The sequence below is a fragment of the Mastomys coucha genome, unplaced genomic scaffold (assembly GCF_008632895.1).
Source record: "Mastomys coucha isolate ucsf_1 unplaced genomic scaffold, UCSF_Mcou_1 pScaffold21, whole genome shotgun sequence".
Classification (NCBI taxonomy): Eukaryota; Metazoa; Chordata; class Mammalia; order Rodentia; family Muridae; genus Mastomys; species Mastomys coucha.
Genome location: NW_022196904.1, coordinates 104,416,761 through 104,442,037, shown reverse-complemented (window position 1 = coordinate 104,442,037; position 25,277 = coordinate 104,416,761). Strand labels below are relative to the sequence as shown.

General features: G+C 40.7%; 1 protein-coding gene across 20 annotated transcripts in view; it reads left to right on the top strand.

The window, feature by feature from the left end:
• The window catches only part of Sox6 (SRY-box transcription factor 6), a 618,663-nt gene that overhangs the window by 566,680 nt on the left and 26,706 nt on the right, over window positions 1-25,277 (top strand). For all 20 annotated transcript variants that reach the window (XM_031387977.1, XM_031387981.1, XM_031387985.1 and 17 more), the window contains one exon: window positions 10,881-10,989. In XM_031387977.1, coding sequence (XP_031243837.1) covers window positions 10,881-10,989 — 109 coding nt within the window. The remainder of the gene's footprint in view (window positions 1-10,880; window positions 10,990-25,277) is intronic.

Here is a 25,277-nt window from a genome sequence, read left to right as displayed (position 1 = left end):
TGCATTTTTGTGTGTGTTTATAGTTCTGTGGGGGAAACATCTTCAAAATTATCAGTTGGCCTGCTAAAACTGAAGCACAATGCATAATTTTGAAGAAAATATTCATTCTTAGTTTGTACAGTTTTGATGTCTTTAGCTTGAATAAATTGTACCTATGTTACAAAAAATAATGTTGGGTAATATACACTGCAAATTACATAGATATCTCAAATCAAATTTATACAATCCCCAAGATACCATTTTGGACAAAGACATTTGCTAGCTGGCCATTAGTTTTGTTTTGATGTCCTTTGCTTATATGAGGAATGTCAGACTAACAGAGTCTTACTGGTGGCTTAAGTGAGATAGAATTCCCTGTTTTTAAGTCATGTGTTAGTTTTCAAAGGAGCTCCTGTAATTTTACAATGGAACGTTTTGTGAACTTGTTACTGAATAATCGGAGAATATTTAGGAACAAATCTGCCACATGCCTCTGTGCAGGAATAAAAAGTTGAAACCACATATAAGCAGGACTCTGGCTACCACACAACTGGATCTGCTTAAGTCTGGGTGCTTTATAAGTCTACTTGGGAGTTGAAAACTTATAAATAACCTTGCAATTGGTTAAAACCATATTAAAACCATATGAACAAAACAGAAAGCATTTGGCTCCAAGACGTCAGTCAGCACTATGACCCAGAGAAACATAATTGAATTCAGTGGCTCCCAAGGCTTACATGGTCTCCTGTCTTTAGGACTAATGGTACCATGTCACTTGTTATGTGATGGTTGATGGTATGAGTCTAAGCATGTTGTAGGGGATGCATGGGACGCTATTGTTGCCAGAACAGTAGAGATGGAACTTTTTGGGCTTGGTAACCCTTCATAGCCTCAGGAAAAGCTTGTCATACATCATTTGAGAATGTCTTTGAAAGCCCCATAAAACATCCGCAAGAAGCTGTGCTGACAGTAGTTCATTTCAGTAGGCACGTGCTACATGGTGCTTCTCTTCTTGCAGGGCCCAGTACTATCAAGGCAGAAGGAGGCATGATACATTTTCCCTTCCCAAGCAGTCTATGGTCCAGAGGTTACAAAAACCAACTGAGTACCCCAAGAAGAGATCTGAGCAGCTCATGTCACCATTATTGACTATGATTCTTTTTTCAAGTTTGAATCTTTGGGTTTTGACAACCTTTGATGATCCATAAGCCTTTCTTCTTTCTAAGAGGAAATGTTCATCTTTGAAGAATTATTCATAGATAGTTGGTAGTTAAGTGATAGATTATTGGTAGGTAGATAGACAGGTAGATGGCTGATAAGTGATAGGTAGATGATGACAGATATATAGTAGATAGCTAGACTATAGAAAGGCAGGTAGATAGGTAGTAATTGGGTAACAGGATAGGCAGATGGAGAGAGATTTATCAACACATAACTTCTGCTTGGTTCTGACTGCTAATGCTTTGGAAGAATCATTGCTGAGACTAATGACTTCTCTACATCTTGCTTTTTGGTTATGTGATAAACTGCCCAGTGACAAGAAAGCTTTTGTGAGGTAAGAAGCAAAAGCTGCCATTCTAACACTTTTTTATGTATCACAGCTACCTCAGACTGGGAGGGCTCAAACACCTTAGATTTATTTTTTTGTCTTAGAAAATCCTGGGTCAAGATGCCAGTGGGGGTCTTTTTCTCTGAGGCCTCTCTGTCCTTGGTTTCTACATCTGCCCCTCTGGTTGTCACATGGTCTTTCTTCAGTCTATATACACTTGTGTCCGAATTCCTTCTTAATATACCTTGTCAGAATGTAGTAACATCGACTATAAGAACCTCATTGGACTCAGTTACAACTATGGCTATCCTTAGAAAACAATGGTGAGGTAGAAAAATATCTTTATATTTTTAACCATTAAACTGAAATTTAGGTAGGTGTCTGTAATGAGATAAATTTAGAATCATAACTCTAAAACTTGACTACTGGATCACTTCCCAATCCATAAAATGGGTAAGGAAATGCTGGTGCCATGGAATTGTAGTGATTGTAGGTTGTATGAGTGCTTTCCAGAAAGACAGAGACAGAGATGGGGTAGACTAATAAAATAAACTGTCAGATAAATGATGACATGAGAGATTGTATGTATGAGTGCTTTGCAGACACAAAAGGGGAAAGAAAGAAGGGAAAATAAATTAGTAAAGTATTGTAACAGTTAAAGACATTATCACTAAATATTTTAAGCTAAACATTAACAGCATCCTTATCTAGAACTATCTACTTTCCTGCATCAACAGTTGACCTACACAGCAGAGATGCATTTCTGTTGCCTTGACTAACCATCTCAGAACTAAATTTAGGCCTTAGTCTGGGAAATCCTGTGGCAACCAGATCTTACTTCCATTTTTAAGCATTCAAAGGTTCTTACCACCTGCATGGTGAAGAGCAAGCATCTGCATAGCTTGCCTGACCGTCTGTGGTGGAACCCCCTCTCCCTGGTCAGCTTCATCTCCCACTCAGTTTGGATTTTCTGTTTGGATACTGTACAGCTTCTTTGAGTTTTCTGAATGTAGAATCCCAAATATAATACTTTCCTAAAATGCCATTCTCTTCCTGGATAGCATTATAATTAGGTAAACTAAAGCATTTCTTCTTGACAAAATCTTTTGTTGACTTCTTTTTACACTCCTTTTTCTTCTGTCACCAAGACCATAGAGAATACATATTACGACTGGCTTCTGTCTGTTCCTGTGGCTCGTCAGCTAGCTCTAAAGGTGTAATATCTGCTGCCTTATTGGCTTTACATCAGATTGGGTACTCCAGTAGCTAAACCCTACTAAAATAACCTCCCTCTCTTCTTTTATTTATTTATTTATTTATTTATTTATTTATTTTAAACTTTTATTGCATTATGATGAGAAAAGTTACATGATTTTAAATTATCTGAATTTGTTAACATTTAAAAACATATTTTAAATAAATAGAATTAAATCACATTCTTGTTTCCCATTTGTACCCCCACTCCTCCCAGAGAGCCCCCCTTCAATACCCACAATATCTTTTTTGTTATATTCCTTAAAATTTACAAAATATTATAACCATAAAAATAAATATTATAAACATTGTTTGACATAAAACAACAATCAATTTAACAGACTTATGTAGATGCTCGTCTACAGCAATAGTGAAAATACATTTTTCTCAATATAAATTTTAAATAATTCCAAACATATTAACTATATACTTCAAAATAATATATCACTACTAGTATTTTCTTAAATGAACATAAATATATAAAGTCTTTTTGTTTGTTTTGTATTTAGTAGGGTTTAAAATCTTGGCTCTTACTGTGGTACAAGCCCAAAATAAGAACAATTTTTAGACATTGGATTTCATTGTAATAAGGCTGTACTTCAATGACCCTCACCTCACCAAAGGATTTTACCTCCATCATAGCTAAGCTGAGAATTGATAGTTCTGCTGCACCAAGAAATGAATTGTAGGCTTGATTTTTGGATACAGACTTCCTGCTATGGTCAAAGCTATTTGACTTGAGTGAGTGACTTTATTCTCAGCCCACAGAGAACAGGTTACATTCATTTAAGAAATGGTATAGGTATTAAGATGGTCTATCCATAAAATCATTCATCAAGTGTTTCAATGAACAATGGTTCTGCTTGGTCCCTCTCTTCTTCTATTTCAGTTTTACTTTTAAACAAAATAAAATTATTTTTCAGAATTTTTACAAATTACATATATTTTAAATATTTATATGTAGATATATTCAATAAAATTAAAAGACAGATAAATGCAAATTAAAGTGTATAAATCAGTTGAACAATAGAATAATCTTCTAGCCAGGGCTGGGGTCCTGCTGGGAAATTGGAAATCCACCTTACTCTAATTTTATGTCAGGACTTTGCATAAACAGTTTTCCCTGAAATCTCAATTCTTCCTAGCCATTCCTCTTACACTGCTTAGCAGTCTACCGTTGGTGATTCTCCTTTGTTAAAACATCTCTATTTCTAATGACAGATGGAAGAATGAACACTTAAGCAAAGTCAGGCTGATTTCAGTTTAATTCCTCTTTAAAAAAGAGAGGTCAGAGGGCCATGTACTGATCAGCTTGGTGCAAATTTTCACTGGAGAGACTTCTGTTTTAACAAGTTGGTCAGCACATGCCCTCTTTCTCTCCTCCAATAGGTGTCTCTGTGCTTTGGGGCAAACACAATGAGGAAACTTAGAACTTAATTCATTCATGTGTACTAGCACAGTATTGCTGTTAAGGATGCATTAGGAGCTAAATAAATAAAAAATGCTAGCTAACAAAATATTACTGAACTATAGAATTCAATGATGAGCTTCATTTCTCCCAGTCAGTGGCTTCATTATCATCAATACTGGCTCTGGAAGCATCAAAGTGGCCCTGTGAAAGTGAATTCCAGTGCTTATGAGGCTTCTTCCTCTGGAAAGTCACCTCCTAACATGTCAAGCCTATATTTTATTTGTATGTTTGTATGTATGTACGCATGTATGTATGTGTATGAGTTGTACCACATGAGTGGAGATGACCACAAAAGCCAGAGGATGCCAAATCCCTGAAACTAGAGGTTGTGAGCTGCTGATGTGTGCGCTGGGAACCAAACTCAAAGCCTCTGCAAGAGCACTGAGTGTTCATACTCACTGAGCCTTTTGCTCCAGCCCCAGATATAAAATAAAATGATAGAATATGTATGGTAAATCAATCATAGGACTGTGTGTATGTGGTTAAGAATGTCTTCTGAGAATCAAATCATAGAAAGATATGCCCAGGGCAGGCTATAGTGGACCAGAGAATCACTTTATGTTGTATTTTTCTTGCTTAGAAAACAAAATAAAATAAAACTTTATTTTGAAATATGTACTGCTTTAAGCCAAATGTCTTTAATAGGGAATATCTTCTGTTGCCAGTGTTTGACAAAGAATTTGCAAAGATGCCTGTATTTACCTGTAGAAAGCCCAAGTTAGATTTATATTAAGCTAAAAAATCAAGTGCATTTTTCTGTTTTCTTTAAAAATTCTTTATCTTCCTCCTCCAGGAATATTTAAGGTTCCTATCAAGCTTTGTTTGCTTAGTTTCTTTTCTTCCAGGAACTCTCATCAGTACAGTGGAAAGTGTGTTGAGTCTAAGTATCTCAGTTACAAACTTGAATGTTGGAAAGCTAATAGTCCTGCTCCCTTGTGTGTGGCCTTATGAGATGAACTGCTGTGTAAGATCTATAGAAAGGCCTAAGATAGAATCCCAGACTTGTAAAATCCTTTGATCTTGATGATAGAGAGTCAGCAATGTACATGAACCAAACCCTTATTGTTGAACATAGTACGATGAAAACCAGGGGCTAATTATGTTGTAAAGACATAGCATTTGGGCATACTGAAAAATGAGTCGATTAGACAGGCTATAGAATACAGAGAAAATGTGGGTTTTTCAATATGAATAGAACTTGGCAGAAGGCAGAGAAGGAGAATGTCCCAGAGGCTATATATAAGGAAGGCAGGATTATGGTGTTGTCCAAAGATGAGCCACTGTTCATCCCTAGCAGAAGATGCCTGATGGGAGATTTTTTTTTTCAATTTTTGGATTTGAAAAGGCATGTAGAAAGCAGTGAATGAAGTACCTTGCAAGCCAGGGTTTGACCAAAATGCAGTGGAAAATAGGAGTGATAGAAGATTCTGACCTAGACACTTGGAATTATACAATTTGAGGAGGCAATGGGAAGAGTAGACCAGAGAAGACAGTGCCTGGAACCAGCTAGGAGGCTGTAGCAGACAGGGAAGGCTGTAGGGCAGAAGGCTTACACTGCTAAAGATTACAGGGTGTCTTTGAGGCAAGGACAAAAGGCTTTGTGAAAGGAAAAGAAACCAGCCCAGGGGATTGAGTAGACAAGAGTTAAGAAGGAAGTGAGACTGAAACTATTAGCTAATTTGCACTGGTGTAAATGAAGGTCAGGAGGGATGCTGGGTAAGGGCAGTAGTCATATTTAGTTTTGGAACTTATTCCCGTATTGAAGAGCTAGTCCAATATAAAAGAGAAATCAAATGTCTAGAAGAGATTGAAGCTTGGAACTGGGATGAAGACAGAAAGACGTCATTAAGTGCTCAATAACTACACATAGCTGGAACTTCAAGGGTAGACAGTATCTTAGAATACTGCAATATCTGTGTTTTGGGAAGGCGCAAAATGATTGATGAGCTGTGGTGTTAACCTTTATTGCAAATCTGAAAGGTTTTAAAATGTTTTAAATATTTAAATACTCATTTGGCTATGTAACAACAAAATTCTTATTTACATAAAAAAGAATCATATCAGATTCCCCATGCAAGAGACTGGTGCTACTAATTCCACAGTTATATGGGCATAGAATTTTCTATTTACTATTATATATATATATATATATATATATATGTAGAATATTTGGCAATTAGTTAAATAACACACATTTAAGTTTATTTAAGAAAGTTGGTGTTGAGCACAACCTAATTATCGAGTATTTTACATGTAAAAATAACCCAAGATAATTATTTTTTACCTTTTAAAACTACTATAGGTAATAACACCCTAACCCTTAGCTGTTTGCTTTGTGACACCATACTCAGACAATCTGTACAAATGGGCTTTTGAATAAAGGTAGGTAAAGTGCCTCTCTTTTAGACCATCAGAGTAAAGTACATGGCACCATTGTCTAGACAGGTCTAGGATAAAATGTATCCATTTGTAAAGTGACTAACAAAGGCTCTTTGAGCATTTGCCATTTTCCCTCCAGATTGTAGGGAAAGGACTGCCTTGAAAGGGCTGGAGGCACAGTACAGGGTGGTCACCCTTGGTGACCCAGAGGGAAGGTGAGGCACAGAGTTACATTTCATATGTTGGTTTTTCTGGGGACAGCTACAATCCGTCATCCTGCATATGGTTTGAAAGTGGCTTGTCTCTTTGGCAAGCAAACTGTTATTTAAGTACACCATCCACTCTACTACTGAAACGGTTTTGCCAAACTTATCCAAGTAGTCTCACATGCTTAAAGATGGTATAAATATCATTTATTGCCAGCAGTTTTCTTAGACTCCATGGAATGTCTTCCTGCTGCCTGATCTAAGTGTCCCAGTTTACATTATGGCCTTTACTGCCTCTGTTTGATGGAGTGATCAGTAAAAATTTAATGACACTATAAAATAATAAAAATGTCATTAATTTACCACGGATCTTGGATGCAGTGGTTGTAAAGTTACATTAATAAACAGAATATTTTTTACAACAAAAAGCATTGTTACGTGGGAACATATAAATAACACACATAAATTTAAGAGCAATTTTACTGTGAGCACACACATTATTATGGAATAGCCAATAAGTGTATAAAACACAGTATATAAAATTTTATTAAAATATACTGTGCCCATCAAAAATTCAGCTTTTATCTAAGTGCAAAGAAAAGCCATTATTGTGTGCTTGCTGTTTCATCCCTGTGCCTCCCCAGATCATAGTCTCATGTTTGTTGCCAGGAAGAGGCCGCAGACTTCCTTGCCTAAACTAGAACAAACCCCTGGTCTTTTATTTACCCCCAAACTCATTCTCTCTCCACTGATGCCGAGATGTAACTGATCAATCTTGTCATGGTAGGTAGGGAAAAGTTGCTAATTTAATGCAAAGTTAAAAATAATGCCAGAGGAGCTGAGTGGTTTGTTCAGTGACTCTGGAAATAAGGGCTAATAATCAGAGTCTGTCTGTCAGCACTGAGGCCTCCTCCTCATTGACTCTGATAACACATGGAGATGACGGATGCTACCATCTTGTGGCTTATAACATTTTACATTCATCAGCTCTTACTAATGGGGGCTTTATCATTTAAATATCTTTATTTAATATGCAGCATCTACCTCATACATCATAATTCCAAAGCACTTAGAGAACCAACAGTCCCTACAACAGAGCAGAGCTGACTTATAATTTTTTTTCCAGTAACTTTCACATTGCCTGCATGTTTGGGACTGACAATACATAACTGAGTGCCTGCTCATGGAGCAGCATGGAGAATGTACATTCTATTATCAATATAAAGACCAGGGAGATTTCAAGAGTGGGGCATGGGCTTAAGCTTACCCTGAAGAATTTTACTTATATCTCTATATTATCCTACTTTGAAGCTCTGTACATATGTATGGGTTTGGCACATACACATGTAAGGACATGCACTCCATTGTCTATGTTCCATATAGGCACAAGCCCATTGGTGTTTATCAGACAGAGACATGACTTCTTACACTGAAGCATCTCCATACTCTTCCCATGTCTATATCCACGTCCCGTGTGTAAGAGGCTCATGGTCAGCATGCTGGTAAATCTATGCTGAGCTCAGCTGCACAGACCTAACTGTCGGGCCCTCCTGTCTTAGGGTTCTTGCTGGCAAATAAATATTCTGAGCTATTCTTTGAAGAAAAGAAGGAAATCTTCTGGGAGACTGAGTAGAAATTTATATGAAAGGGCTTGGCTTTGCAGGCCCCTGCTTTAATCTCAAACACAGTGCTTAATATTATCAAATTGAAAATGCAACCCACTGCCCCTAACACTTTTTATCATTGATTTATTTTCTGCCTATTTAACCAGTATTTCATTGGACGCTCTTCCTTGTCTTCTAGTCTGTCAAAATATTGATATTTTACAGGGAAAGAGTCTTTGCAGAAGATTTTTTTTCAATGAAGTCAGAAAAATTGTCTGACTTCAAAGCCACTGTGAATGTGTTGTGGAACGTCCTAGATGTGTTTTTGTTATGATTAAAAACAAGCTGATACTACTGCATTGCAAGCACACTTCACTTTTAGGAAAGAAAAGACATTATCACCATGTAAGCTTTGTTGTCTTGGGGCTTTTACAAAGCATGGCATGTAATCTCCCCTCTTCTCCTTCTCTGTCAAAATACTGATACTCTTTCAGGAACTTTTTTTTTTTTAACTGAGAATATTTTCTAGGAAAATCAAAGAGAATGAATAACAAGAAAGGTCCCTGGAATATGCATATTGATAGGTGGGTTTTAGAGAAAGTTGTCCCACCTCTACCAGTCTTGAAAATGCAGTGGAAGGTTGTTCTTCAGAGAAGAAGGGAGGACTCTGGGTCCATCACAGGCACATTCACATGCAAATATGCCAGCAGTGCAACACAGCTCTGAGATGGCTTTCCAGTGCTTTTCCCTTTGACTCTTTCTCTTTACATCACCACGACCCAAAGTACTACTTAAAAATAGAAGAAGTGGGCTGATGGTCAGCAGCTGTCCTTCCCTGACCACGTGTGAAGCTCAGGCACAGCTCATGGCTGTGGAGGCTCTGTGTTGTGCACTGCATCTGGCTTAGTTTGTTCCCCTGCAGCCATGCTTTCACTCGAGAAGGTACTGGGGAGCCACATTCCCTTCGGATCTGACTTTCAGTCTGTCTTTTATACATGTCACATGTCATAGTTGAGAGGTTTCCCCACATGCTGCTGTTGAAGCTAGTGAGTTGATATTATGCATTTGGAGAAACGATGGCTAGGTCATTGTGTTTTATTGCAAACCTTTCCCAGAAACAGTGCTAGATTAAAGTAGGGCTTATGCTCTCTTTTCTTCCAATGAAGATTTCAACGCGGTCTCTGATGAAGGAGAACTGGAAGATTTACTGCAACAATTTGACTGATGGGAATTAATTATAGAAATATAATGATATTCAAAAATAATCGTATTAGAAAGCACAAACGCAGTGAGGCTGTACAAATGAGGCATATCCTCTATCAAGTAATTGTATGTTTGCTCCTTCAGAATATTTCCAAGTTTCTAAACATCTAACAGAACAGAACAGTAGGCATGTTTCCATCAGATGCCGAACATGCTGGATGCAAAACTAGGTCATTGAACAATAGACGGAGCAGCAGTCAGCACTCCACTGCTGCATAATGCATTAGTCTAACATGCAGAAACCATTCCTAGAGCTGCAAGCTGCTATTTCATGTCTATACATTCAAGCCAACATGACATTTAATATGCTTTCATAGTATTGAACAACAAGGCTTCATTCATTCTTAAGGATAACACAAAGCCAAGTCTGAGTCTAGAGGCTAAGCATGGAGAAGGAGGTGAGAATAGGGTTGTTGTGCTCGGTTTGTACAGATCATCCCACTACATTTAGGATGACCAGTGAGCCCCGCCACTGATCTGAGAGGGGCAGGGCCTCTTCCATTGTGTTACCCCAAACTCCTGCTCTTATAGGAATGGATAAACAGTAACCACCTTTGGGTTCTTTCCTGTAGAAGCAGGGGGGTTGCTTCCTGGTTTTGTTTGTTTGTTTGTTTTGTGGGTTTTATTTTTTTTTGTTTTTTACTAGGTAGGAGTCATGCACTCCTCAGTTCTAGGAACTCACAGTTGAAAGACTTGCTCCAAGCAAAGGAACAGTGCCAATGTCTACTCTAGCAGCTTTGACACATTCAAATCCTGGTACACAGAGTTCTAATTTGTACTTTATCAGGATTTACTGATCAAAATCATGGTCTCTAGATGGAAAGGCTGTCTACCGTTCAGCTGAGCAGTAGGTTCTAAGAACATTCTGAAGTTTTTGCACAGCTGGCCCCTCTCTCCATTGCATTTCTTGTAGATTCCAGAAGCCAACCCAACAGAAGGGACAGGACAAGCAGAACATCTCTGGCACGCTCCAGCCTTCCCTTTCCTTCTAGACTCCTAGATCACCCAGGTCATCAGTAACACATTCAGCCTTTAGCCATCTCAGAGCCTGTATGGGTCAGACGTGATGTTTCTAAAGCCACACTGTGCCCATTAAGCAAGAGAGAAACTGGAAGGAAATAAGCAGCTACTGAGACTCAAAACTAAAACAGGCCTCTGACTATTCTTTCTCCTAGGAAAGAACCCGCTTTGAGAACCTGGGTCCCCAATTAACAGGAAAGTCAAGTGAAGATGGAAAACTGGGCCCAGGTGTCATCGATCTCACTCGACCGGAGGATGCAGAGGGTGAGTGGCTTTTCCCTAGGTTATGTCTCTGCTGATCTGTACATTTATGAAGGTGAGTCAGGTAGACATGGGATCCTTATGACCATCCTTGGGCGTCACTATTTGGATTTTCTAGGAAAAAATGAAACGTTGGTCTTCAGTGTGTATTATAGTTGAGTGCTCTGAGATACTGCTGGATTCTCTATTACTGAACACAAGCAGTCCAAGTACCTCAAGATGTTATTTTAAAGTTTTAGTGAAAAATCCTTCTATATTTCCTTAACCAGATCTCTGTGTATCACCTACTTCACTGGATTCTTGTTAAGAAAAATAAGAAACATAATTTTAAAAAAGTCTTCTTCTTTGTAGAGAAGACCACTTTTTTAAAAAAATCTAGACCAAGTAATTCCTAGGCACAGTCAAACCACTAGGGACCAACTGATAGATTCAGCAGACACCGAATGACTGCTTAAGGAAAGACCCAGCTTCGGACCTGTGCACTAGCCATAGTTGAAGCCTGTTCAGTGTCTGTTAGAGAAAGCAGCCTCTCTCTGAAGATGTCTACCTGCAGCTCTCTCGATGCCCATCCTCATTCCTTCCTGTTTGTTTGTTTTAAAGGCACCAAGCACCCGTCAGCAAAAATCATTCCCCAGAGGCTGGGTACAATTTATAGGTTAGGTCAGCACTTTGCCAGCAGTGTGGCCTGGTTATTTACTGTGTCATCAGAGTGGGTACTGGCTTTCCCGTTAGCTGTTTCTTTGGCAGAATCCATCCCACCAGTCAGGGAAGATTAATTTGCTCTCGTAAGAGTAACAGGATCCTTTACCCATCTCAGATCCTAGTGAACATCCTTTTTTAAGCTTGAGGGGAAAAGTCTCGCTAGTTCCCTGTGTACTGACAGGGTTTCTTCTAGGACCCTGATCCCTTAAAAGCACACAAATATAGTTCTTAGCAGCAGCTGAACTGGCCCTCCCCAGGCAGCTTGGAAGTCCCAGGTATGAACACTGAGAGATGGGTGGTGTCTGACAGGAGCAAGGCTTCAGAGCTTCCAGAAAGCATGGTTTCTGTGTTAGTTGGAGATACTAATTCTTGAAGGTGGTCCTAGGTGCAAAGGGTCAACATAAACTCTGAATGGTATATGCATGAATTTATGTGCTTGTGTGATAGAGAGGGGGCAGGGGAGAAAGCAACACAGAGGAAGTAAAGAGACAGGAGAAGAAAAGAGGACAAGGAAAAGGAAGATGAGCAGGAAGTGAGGGATTAAAGGACTTAAAAACCAGGACTCTCAGCCAGCGGTGGTGGTGCAAGCCTTTAATCCCAGCACTTGGGAGGCAGAGGCAGGCGGATTTCTGAGTTTGAGGCCAGCCTGTCTACAGAATGAGTTCCAGGACAGCCAGAGCTATACAGAGAAACCCTGTCTCAAAAACAACCAACCAAACAAACAACCAAACAACAACAACAAAAAACCCAGGACTCTCCCTGCTCTCCTCTATGACGAGTCTGTTTCAAAGGTACACAGACACTGCCATAGGCATACAGATAGCAGGCTTCACTGGCAAGGGCTCAGATGCTTCTGTCTAGCCAGCCAAATGGTTGGCATGGTTCACAGGTTGACCAACACAGACATGGAAGTTGGCATGGTGGTCTGTAAAGAAGTGTTTTAGATCAGGCCCATCTTGGTGTCCCTGGGAAGTTCTATTGTAGAGTGCCTAAGTCGTTGGCTTTATAAAGTGAGCTAGACCACCTCCAGCACTCGGGGGAGGAGGGGCGTTTCCTAAGGTCTGTTTGGCTGTGGACCAGGAGTTGTGGAGCTATCATCTGACCCTTGCTCTGCCAGCACTTTCATTTGATTTCTTAACTATGTATTAGCTATAAATATAGTGAGTTGCCTCTCAGTAATGCTGCTAATCAATTTGATGTGATTGTGTGAATGGAACTATCGGCCATTATAAAAAGATAAAAACCTTAACAGCAGAGAAAAATCTATAGAAGGGTTGTGGAAATTCCACTCAGTATGCACATTGTCTATATTCAAATATGTTTTGTTTTTATATGCCATCTGTTGTTTTTACAGCCTTTTCTCATATAATTGTTAGATACTCTTTGAGGAAGTTATTATTGTTATTATTATTATTATTATTATATTTTACTGCCTCAGCCTCCCAAATACTATCTATATTCCATAACACCTAGCTAGTATTATTTTTCCCCATTTTACAGATTAAAATACTGAGGCTAAAAATTTTAAATAATTTGCTATAGGTTCAATGCCAGTAATGATAGAACTAAAACTGGATGGAAGGTTCAGGTTCTGGCTTTCAGACTATACCTCTGTATAGTCGGAGAATTGTAATGTCTTCAGTTTTCTGAACAAACTTCTTGTGACCTTCCTCAGTATGGCCCATTTCCTCTCCCCTAAATATAGCTGGTCATGCCATACATCAGTTCTCATGTTACTCCATCACACGGAGCAGCATGCTGATGAGTGTAACAGTAGACAGGCTGTAGCTTACGGAGCGTGTGAAAACCTCCCTTCAGAAGCTTGCCTAGAGTTGCCATTGAGACCTCATGTGCCTCTGGGGGACTGTGAGTTCATGAATGGAGTCGAGTTACCTGAACTAATATGGACAGCAGTGCAGTGCCTTTGTGAGGACTTCTGGGATGGGGAGCAGCCTTCTGCTGACTCCAGGCTAGTTCCTGGCATCTGTTCAAGCCTGCGCTGATTGCAAATCCTGCTGGAGTTACAGTTAAAGTCAGGATAGTTAGCAGGTACTCATAGTAGTCTCTCTACTCTGCTTCATACTCCCCTCAGCATGAAGATTAGAAAAGGGCTGGAGTGCCAAGGTAACAGCAACCAAGTGGATTTACGCAGCCACAAGCCCATGGTTCAACAAAGCAAACAGGCGCAAATCAGCCAACACTTCTTGAGTGCCTGTAGTGTGCCAGTCCTCTGAACTAGGCCCTGGGTAAATCATGGGAAGTTAAAACAGTGCTGCCCTTCAGCAGCTAGAGCGTATGTTCTAGTGAGGGAATACAAAGTTCAAAGTTAAAGCTGTGCATACAAGTGGTCGCTTATCACTGAGAGCAGGACTTTAAGACTTCTTGGTCCTCTACCAAGTACCCAGAGGCCAAACTCTTTAAATAGGCTGAGCTGAAAGGTGAGCTATGCCTCCAGCTTGGGGGATCACTTCCTTCCATCAATGCACGGTCATGTCCGAGTACCCTCCCACTGTGGAACAGCCATCTCAAAAGGCTGTGTCCTTCTTGTATGTCTCATCCCTCCTGTGAGGCTTCTTAAGTACAACAGTAAGTCAGTCAGAAGACAGGCCCTGCCTGGATGTGCTTCCCAGGACTGTGCCTGCCAACCATGAGAACGATGCTATTTCTTAGAAGAAGCTTGAAGGCCTGCTTCCCACTCTGGGCATGGAGGCAATGGGGAAAAGGTCACCCTAAAAGGCAGCTGTGCACGTGTATTAACCACTCATCAAAATCAAATGACAAAACCATAAGCAAGGCAAACAGAAATTAGAAATATAAAAGGCAAATGTCTTCAAAATTTTATTTTTAAAGTCCAGCTGTTATCTGGCTTGGATGTGACAAGACAGCATTTCTTGTTCGCCATGGTATTTATAAAGCTACGGCTTCACTGGCGCTGGGGACTTAGGAAGCCTGGTTAAGGCCCTGTTATGTTTAGAAGCTGATGAAGAATTAACTTGTATTGAGTTCACACAACATTTTAACATTCCTTTAGTACATGTAAGAATGGGAGGATTGGGTTAGTTGGGTCTGTGACCTTGTATTAAAAATGACCACCTGACAAACCGCTGTCAGACTGTCCTAGACTGTGTGGTCTAGGACACACAAAGAGCCCTTCCCGGGCTCTTTGTAGGCCGGAGTTCCTTATCCCAGTCCTGCTGATTTCAGAGTCACATTGTGTAACAGAAAGGTGCCTGGCTTGGTTATTGGGAGGTTTGGGTTAAAACTCCTCTGCTCAACAACCAGCAACAAGTGACTGATACCCCAGCATAAGTATCTTTATCTTTTAAAGCAGGAATGTTGGATTGATTGTCTCAAAAGTTCCTTCCAATCCCATGCTTGTTGTAAGGGTCTTCGGAAAATGTGGAGTCTGTTTCTGGTGAGAGAACTGATATGTCCACATGAAGCTCGGTCAGTTCCATTTAGGTTTCTGTTTTCAGAAAAATAAGAAAACAATGCCTTCAATGATTTATTTCTGCCACTTGCTCAAGTGAGTTTGCGTGTTCTTTGTGCTTTACTGTTTATTAATGAGAAGAGCACGTCTGTAGTATTTGTTACCTTCCACAGAGGAGCTGCTTCTCCCCTGGCATGCTCCCTTCCTCTTCCCCCTTTTTCCCTCCCTTCCCTCCCCTATCTTTATCTAGCTCCTTTTTCCTTCTCTTTCCCTCCCTCCCTCTCTCTCAACCTTAAACCTGTGGTTTTACACTGCTTTGCAGAATGTGTTATATAGGAAAATGTTACTTTTCTCAAAGTTTCACCTTCAGTTACTATGGTGTAGCCTTGGAAGGATCTCATTCTCATGTGAGGAGCAGTGGAATGTGTGCTATTCTTTAGGGACAAGCTCTGAAGGTGATTATCTTTAGCTGATTTTTGAAACTTGCTTTGGCGCTGTACCAGTGTGCTGTCCTCTGTGTTAGACACTCATAGGGATTTGGTGAGAGTGGATACTTCCATTCCAGAGACTCCCTGGATAGTTCTATGGCTCCCAGAAGCTTTCTGTAGCTTCACAATTGGGGAACTGGATCATAACAAAGTTATTGTTCTTTACAACTCCTCACCATCATCTTCTCTTCCTCATTCTCCTCTTTCTTGGTCGCCTCCTAGTCTTTTATCTTAGGTCAGTTTTATTTACCATCAGCTTAAGCTCACTTTTTATGGAATTAGAAGACTGCAGGGTTTCCTTCTTTTCTTTCAAAGTGTGCCAGTTAGTGTGCATATCCTTTCTTGCCGGCCTCACCTCCCCTTGAGCCATCCTCTGAAGTCCCTGACACTTTGTCTTTTCTCGTACCTTCTCTGGATCCTTACTCCTACAGGGAAGGAAGTTTGCTGCTGTGAGACAGGAGGCAACCAAAGAAGCTGTAGCCTTGTCTGAGGTGTCATTCAAATGCTGCTTGTGCCTTGGAGTGTGAGGCTCACTGATCCAAGCCCACCACAGTGCTGGCGCTTTCTCTATCAGACCTGGAACAAAGGAGGGGACCTGACCCCTGCAGTTTCAGCAGAACTGTCCCTTCTCTGGTCCCAGGAAACGGAGGCCTCGCTTTGTTCAGGTGTTCAAGAGTGATGAGAAACTGACATATCCCTGAAAGGCTCACTCTCCTTTGCTCGGTTCTTTTAACTTCTACACAAAGGGTCCAGCCTGACTTCTGGACTCTGAAAGAGTGAAATTGAGGAGGATCATGCTAGATGCCACGCTCCCCTTAACCCTTCACTTCAAGAACTAGAAGACTCCCACTCTTATTGTTTCCTTTTAGGAAGTAATGTTCTCTCCCTACATTTCCTAACCTTTGAGTTGGAGGTTGATACACAGCAGGTTCTAAACTTTCCTCAAGCCCCATTGTCACCTGAGAAAGTTCACAAAGCTTTGGGTGTTTTGTATACCCCTATAGGTGCATAAAAGAGCTATATGAATCAAACACTTATTCATAATAAATCATAAAATATACCTTAAAACAATTCTTTGGCATAAATACAGTTTTACCATTTATTAAAGACAAAAGCAAATTTGCAGCTGCAGGAGGTATGGCACCTTCAGCATTTTTCAGAGTTGATTGACACTGATTTTATAATTATCAATGCTGAGAAATTCCCTTTACCTATATACATTGTACAAAATGCCACAAGTCCATTTCAGAAATGATTGGAAACTGTCCTAAATCAAGCTCAAGCTAAAATTTAGTGATTTGTATGAAACTCAAGTCAGCATCCAAATGGCAAATTTTAAAACCAAACATTCTAATGCAATATAACCCAGAGACACACTGTCTGATGCTAACATAGTGACAGATGATGGTAGGAAGATAATAAAAATACTTGTTTTCTATAAGAAAGCCATTATGTTTCCATATGAACATAAAACTGTAAGCTCACTGACAACAGCGTGATTCACAGCATGCGGTAATCTCAGACCTGAGCAGAAGCACAAAGCCAGCACTCTCTGCTGCCAGTGCTGTGACTGCAGAGCGCAGGCTGCAGTGAGGTGCAGTGAGGCCACGCAATGCAGCACAGGTGGGTGCTTCCAGAGACACTGCTGATCCATCGTGTGCTTGATTTTGAGTTAACTTTTGGCTACTGTGTGTTCAGGGACCTTTTGCTATTGCCACTCTAGTCCCAACTTCTATGTTGGCTAGATGGCCTTGTGCAGGTGGTGACTCAGAGTTTAAGAAGTAGTGGTCTTATTTAGATGGTTTCTAGTGACAGGGCTGTTGGTTTCTTTAACTCTCTAATTATACTGCCTTGTAATTGGACTCATTGCCCTTAATGTAGCCAGAATGTAGCAAGTATCAATTAGGGACCATGTGGTCTTGTCATTTGTCTGTTGGTCTGTTTTTGCCGTAGTGAAGGTTGCCTTGCCCATGCTAGACAAGGGATCTACCACTGGAGCTATAGCTCAGGCCCAGTGTAATCTTTTAGGTAAATGAGGTTTTTTTTAGTAGAAATATTCCAGAGCTGGCTTGTCCTTTCTCAGAAGGGTATCCATCTGGTAGAATATGTACCAGGAACGAAAGGTGAAGAATTATATCTACAAGCAGAGAAGACTAGAGTGAATCAGAAGGACTATTAGCCAAGGCTGTGTGTCAGGGTTAGGCATCTGGCCCTCTATCACTGCCTAAAGCAACATATCCAGACATACACCCTAGACAGAAGAGCCTGAAGGAACCAATAGGCAGGTGTCTGCAGCCAGGCTAGGAAGTAGGGGAGCCTGAGATGTAGTGGAGATGAGAAATAGCTGCACAGGCTGGGAGAGCAACAGAGTTCACGGAGCCCTTGGCTCTGGGCTGTTGTATGAGTATCACAAAAATGTATTTTACTGTGGATATAAACCGTTTTAGAGGCTCCTGTGCTGCAGCTTATATCAGCTCTATATATAAAGTGCAGGGCTCTTAAACAAGCAAATAAACTTCTCTTACAGAAATATATTTGCCGTGTCTTAAAAGCTCCCAAATAACTTTTAATGTTGGGAGAAAACAATTTCCATTGAACTCTTCAAGTGATAGATGGACCTGATGGGGCAAGAGAGTGAAATGTCAAGGGTTTTGTGTAGCTGCATCCCGAATACTTCATAAGAAGAACTCAGCCTGCTTCATATAGTTTCAGGGTTTGAGAGTCCAACCAAAGGCCCATCCATCTGTGAGGAGCTGAGCCCCGCCCAGTGGCTAGTTTCTCTGGAGACTGCACTGTAAAGATCCAGTGATAGTGTGTATGATTGCCCCACACCCCCCAACACACACACACTCAAACTACTAAACTACTCGTCAGAAAGAATGTCCTTATCCTGAGGGAGCAATGTCTGTCTGTGCTGCTGCTATATTACAGAGTGGTCCCCAACTCTACAGCAACCAAATGACCAAGATTAATACCACCTACCTTGAAAATCAGACTCCAAATCAGACTGCTTCTCTAGCCATGGGCCTGTTGGTTTCATGTAAACCAATTTACTGGAGTGAGCATGCTCACAGAGCATGCAACACATGCACAGACTATTTAGTTCTTGACATGCTATCTTTGTCTAGGTCCCTGTCCCAAAACTTCCCTCTCCTGGCAACAACAGCCACTTGGCTTTCCATATGCAGACTTAATATTCGGCCCAAGCTTAGGCTGGTGGAAACCAAGGCATGAAGTCAATTCTGAATGCTCTTGAAATTACTCTGCTTAAGATCAGGATTGAACTTGAAACTGACATCTTAGTCTAATTGGCTCTTTCTCTTCCCCTAAATTTTGGAACAGTTTTAAACTCATTTTACAGGGCCAGCACTATAAAGACCTCCTTACTTTCCTGTTATTGACTTCCTCATCTCTTTCCTTCATCCCACATTTTACTGTTCTTCCCTGGATACCTTGTCTGCTCCTATTTTATGTTCTATGATGGTTTGGATGTAGTACCTGCCTCCACCCCCATCTTTCACTCTGTAGAGATGGTTCTCAGTAGACTGGATTACACATGCCAGAAACCAGCTTTTTCCAACCAGAATCTGTCCCTAAATAGAGCCTCACAACTCCCAGTTTAACTTATAGTGGTCAAATGTGTCATAATGTCTCAAATGCAGAGTCCTTGAGCAGCTCCATTGTTTTGACCTGAGTGGAAGGAAGGGAGGGAGAGAGAGAGGGAATGTGAGTTTAAGTCAACTTGATTGACCTGAGATGCTATCTCCAAAGAAGAAGAAGAAGAAGAAGGGAAAGGAAGAGGAAGAGGAGGAGGAGGAGGAGGAGGAGGAGGAGGAGGAAAGAAGAGAAGAGAAAAAGAAAAAAGGAAAGAAAAAGAGGAAAGAGGAAGAGAAAGAAAGAGAAAGAGAGAGAAAGAGAAAGAGAAAGAGAAAAAGAGAAAGAGAAAGAGAAAGAAAGAGAAGAAGGCTCTTTTGGCCCTGTGCTCACATGTGGGAACCTGCTGTGTGTTGCATAGCCAGGAGATATGGGATGGCCTTAGACAGACTTTGTGATCGTTCACTGCATTTTACTTTGGAAACATGCTTAGCTTAGCTTTATTCTGGTAAGGAATAAATTATCCCCCCACCCCAAATCCCAACCAACTTGTGAGTTCATTTTTAACCGTCTTAAGAACAGAGTATGAAATCTTAGGAAGCATCCATCAGATATGAAGAGAGCTCAGAAAGAAGACATGTCATTAGATCATTTGCTCTGCCCTTGTGGAACTGTAATGAACACCTCTGCCCCTCCTGCACCACTGCTTTGTGTTTTAAGAGCTCTAGTCTCTGGGCTGGGAATTTACATGCATCCCCTTTCCTTCCTCAACTAAAATAAATACGGAGTAAAAGGTATTTCTACAGAGTAAAAGGTAGCCCTTTTATGTAGGGAGATGAAATTATAGGCAAGAGAAACAGCTTACTTATCTAAGAATGATTAAATGTAAACTTTGAGCTTAGATCTGTGGAAATGCACACATACATCTTAGTCATATCATTTTCTGGCTTTCTCCAAAAAGCTGACAGAATCAATGGTCTTTGTTGGAACAACTTTTCCTTTAGTTTTCATTTAAAATCAAGAAAAAAAATTGTGAAAGCTTTATTTTTTAACACTTTCAACCACACAGATATCAAACACTAGTAACTGTCAAAGTTGCAAGATGGAGACACTTGATGGCTCTTGTAATTGACGCCACTATTCTGATCCCTTGAGCTACCACTTTCTCATATCCTTTACATGCCCTAGCTTTAAAAACAACGTTAGTTCTTCCTGGACCCATGGACATCATTCTCTCATTCTGATGTCTAAGAGAAAGGCTCCCTAAAGCAAACAAAACAAAATGAAGCTCGGAATTGAGAAGGGCCATTAAATTCATTGCTAGGGTTTGTGGAGCTAAGTAGAAAGTTGAGTAAGACAGCTCACATCACCATTTCAGACATCCATGTTGAAAGCAAACATGTGATCGTGGGACCAGTAACATAGGAGCTGCCAGTGCACTTCCATCATTTACTGTGAGACTCAGGAGCCAGCTGACCTCTCCTTTCCTCCTATGGAACAAAAACTGTATATCAAGTGGTCTTATTATCTCTTTTAAGTACAAAGTCTCTGATTTTATGAGCATGTTTTACCCTAACTTTAAGCTATTCCAGGAAGGTCCCATTGTGCGGTTTTCTGAGTTTATGCATGCATCAGTTTACATGTTTGCATACACCATACAACACTGGCAACAGCATTCAGAATTAATACTCTAAGAAGTTCAGACCCTCTTACCCTCCTTCCAAGGTTGTTCTGAAAGTGGCAAGGTAGCAGATGAGAACTGATCAGTGTGGCAAGTCAATAGAAGTAGCAAAATGCAAAACAACAGTGTGCAGATCCCAAACAATTGTAGGTGTGTGTGTGTGTGTGTGTGTGTGTGTGTGTGTGTGTGTGTGTGTTTCATCAAAGCTCTTCTTACAAGACACATAGCAGCATATAAGAAATCAAAGGGGGACTTACTTACAGTCTAACTACAGAAACTCCCAGACACCAGGGAAACAAACAGACAGGTCTCTAAAATCCCTACTATGGAAGATAGCTCTGTTCTCTGCTGTTGCACTGTGTGTGTCAGTATTTCTGTAATAGCTGGTTGTGCTGGACCCTGCAGTGAGCTATGGCTAGGACACCATGCACTCACTGCATTTGGATGAGGTGGGCACATGGAACTGGTGGTGTGAATAAGTGAAGTTAAATGTCAGGGTAGAGGTAGGCAGAAGACACAGAGTATCTCCTACTGGAACCCAGAGTTCTGCTAGTCTTCCAAAGGATTAACAGACATTTAAGCTGTGTCTTCAAGGAGTGATTGCAAGATGGACATGCCTTTGTAGGAAAGTAGAAACTGGAATTAATAGCATGAAAGCAGTGTGTAGGAACCAGGGGTAATGCAATGTTCAAAAACCAATACTTCCAGTAGAGTAGCAAGAGCCCTGGAGCTGTAGAGAGAAGCTAGCCTGCTTCTCTGCAGGCTGAGATTCATCTACGGCCCAGGGGTGGGCAGGGTGTTGGAGGGTTTAGATGGAGAACTGAATGTGATGTTCCACTCTCCCTGAAACCAGAGAGTGGTATTTCTGTGGAGGTTAAAGCATTCAAACCTGGAAAGTAAGAGTGAGTCTGAATCAGAAGGCTAGATTTTAAAGTAACTGGCAGGGACCTGGAGGGGCTAAGATAATCAGCAAGGGGAGAGAGTTGAGAAGATGGATCAAGTAATGTCTTGTTTGTAAGTGTTTCTTTGCCTTCGTTTATGCTTCATTTCATATAGAGTCAGTGGCAGGAGCAAGGGCTAGGTGAAGCCAGGAGCTGCGTAGCTGCATAAATTATTTAGTCTACCAGCTTTCAGCGGCCTCTGTGTCCTCCACAGGCCTCTGCTCTTACCAGAGACTGGTTCCCCTGACATCCTCAGAAGACAAAAACTGTTATTGTCTTAATCATCCCCAGTGGTAACCGGTTCAAACTTAAACGATGCTTTTCACCTGGGTGCACCGGCACATGAGCCCTCCTGAGCTACATGTGACATGCAGATTAAGTGGAATATTCCATGCTCTGCGCCACTTTCAGATCATTAAAATACAGAAGCTCAGAAGCCATCCCAGCTGCCGTGGGAGACTGTAGCTGAAACAAGCTGAAGGACTCTATTCAGCTATCTGTACAAAGTAAATATAATGAGAATAAAAAAAAAAATTAAACCAAAACCGAGAGCAGGAGGCTGCAGGGCCACTGGTGAGAATTCCCTTCATTTAGTAAAGCCACGGGCCACATGCACCAGCTCACCACAAAGTCATTAAGCCTTTTCAAACTCAGATGAGAAACATTAACAAATCCCACAAAGGGCTTTAGTATGGCCCCTTTGTCCTCACATGTGGCACGTTATAACTCCTACACCACTCTGCTCTGTGTTTGTTTAAAGCTGCCTCCGTCAGGCGGGGCCTAAAAGAACAAAAGACATCTTGAGCAATCCTTAGCAGGAAATGGGCTAATCTAAACATGGTTTGTGACACTTTAAGTAGAATAGAAAGCAGAGGGATTGATTAGCCATTAACGTCCAATTGGCTCCGTATGGATGTTGCAGTACTAAAGCCTTTTCCAGGGCAGTAGCGGAGTTATTGAATTAGAGTCTCTGCTTCCTCAGAGCTGACCTTAGGGAGTTCCTTTTTGGTTCTCCTTGTTAATCTTTTAAAAAGAAGACAGTTTCTGATAGAAGAACAGAACAGTGCTGTCTACAGTAACATTCTCATAAGCCTGAAATCAGGGAATGCCTTAGTGTAACACCGTCTAATCCCTGCTGTCATTTCAGTTCTCGATGCTTTCTCCAAGTGTGCTCGCACCTTCAGTGTGGGAGGGGAAGGTGGGCAGCATTTCAGACTACAATAAAGGTCATAAACTTCATAACTTGCAGCAGGCTTCTTGGATGTGCTAAGCTGTGCAAGGAAGAACATCCCTACAGGGAGAAACTTACATTCCAGCTGGAGTATGGTGGCTCTGAAATTCAGTTTTCTCAAATCTCCCCATGGTGACTTAAGAACTTCAACCTAGAGGAGTTTTGCTAGGCTGAGAGTTGGCAGACCTGAGCTCTAGGTGTGGCTCTGCTCCCTGATAGTAGGATGGATAGCACACAGAGTGTTCACAGAACCTGTAAGCCTTGGTCCAAAGGCTGTCTACCCTCAGACCCATTTCAGAGTATTGTGAGGAGTACTGAGATCATGTATTTAGTAAAAGCACTTCATAGATATTGTTTTGTGCACAATTACATAGCACACCTGGTGTGCTTCCTGAAACATGACCTCTGGCTTAGTCTATCAAAAAGCTAAGTTGCTGCCCAAAGAATCATTTTGGAATGACAACTAATTAACTGTTTCCAGAGTGTTCAGTGAAACATTTGTTTGTTTGTATGCTACATATGACTACCCATCTACCTTTATGTTTTATCTACTGTTTATTGGTTTAGATAAAGTCTATAGATAAGGGAAATGCAGGGTAATTGATTACTGGACTTGTAGAATCCTGGGATGAAAACAGGGACATGAAACTGTATCTGTGGCCCTCCTTACATTAGCAAGTGAAGAGTTAATGCCTTAGGCAGATGACCACAGGCACCCCATCCTTCTTTTCTGAACTTTTGGTTCTTAGTTTTTCCGCCAATCTTTGGCTCAGAAGAGCCAATCATATATCCACCATAGGTGCCTTCCTCAGGTCAGTTCCCCAGTGTTATTAGTCTGCCCAGCTAGGGCCTGCCCTTTAGCTCAGCGGTGAAGCACTTGCCTAGCGTGTGCAAGGCGCTGGGTCATTTTCCAGCATTGCCAAAGTAAACAGACAAACACATCTAGCTGATGGTTTATAAAAGAGGCAGGGATATGCCATGCCTTGCAGACCTGGCTGTCTATGTCTCAGACATGAGGAGCATGTTGCTTCTCTGACGATGGAGGCTTTCTCAGGCACATGATGGGTTTTCTACTAAATTAACCATGAGGACAGCAGCTCCTTTCCCTCTTTTATTTTCTTTCCTTTGTTTTAAACAAGAAACAAACAAACAAACAAAATTAACCAGCAGTCTTATAATGAAAGTAAGTTAACATTCTGATCATACGCAGGAACAGAAGCTAGCAAAGGGCTCTCCTGGTTGGACATAGCTAGCTGTCAATAATAAAGAGCTGAATCTCTACCATAGCCACTTGGATTTGGTGAGATGAGCACGGTGAACACACTGGATGTGATTTTTAACTTCTCTTTCCTGATATTCCATGTCCTTCCCAGAATTCCTTTCTCACGTACCTCCCAGAATTCCTCGCTCATTTACATTTTTACTTCTACTGTGCTCATTTTTTTTATTATCCCTACTAACTACATAAGAGACTATCACATGCATCAGGTAACTGTAAAGTTCCACAGAGAGGAACAATCATTTTAGTGATGATGAAGCAGTGTGAAATGCTATGAATGTGCACTGTCCTCTGGAGCCACCTACTGCAGGTGCTGCTCCCAGTTACTCAAAAGAACCAGTGAGAGCTTTTTCTCCCTTCCTAATGACTTTTTGTTTTGTTTTGTTTTGTTTTGTTTTAACTTTTTGTGGGTTTTTTTTCCAACAACATCTTTGAGTTAATCATGACCTGAGAACACCACACATTTCTCAGGGCTCCTGAGGAAAATGTTCATAAAAAGTCATTTTGTAAGTTGGTTGGCTTTTCATTTTAAAATTTTATTGCTTTTATTTTTCATTAAACAGATTTTAAAACATTTTTCTTTGGGGAGTATCTTATAGTATGCATACTTTATCCATTTTCCAATTATTTCAAGTTTTGTCTATTACTTCTAGAACTTCTATGATATTCTTATATCCATCTATTTTTAGACAGAAATTTTCATTTATTTTAGAGAGGCTCTTGGAGTGAAACTGCTGTATTATAGGATAAACTGCCAGGAAATTATTTACTGTTTCCCATTTCTGCTAGTTGGCCCCATGCTTGCCAACACTTCATTTCTACGCCATTGTAACAAATGTGAAATGGGATCCCATTGTGGTTTTAATTTGCACTTTCCTTGTAATTAATTATGCAGAATAGCTTTTCCTGCCTTCATTGGCTATATCTTCTTCTATAAACTGTTTG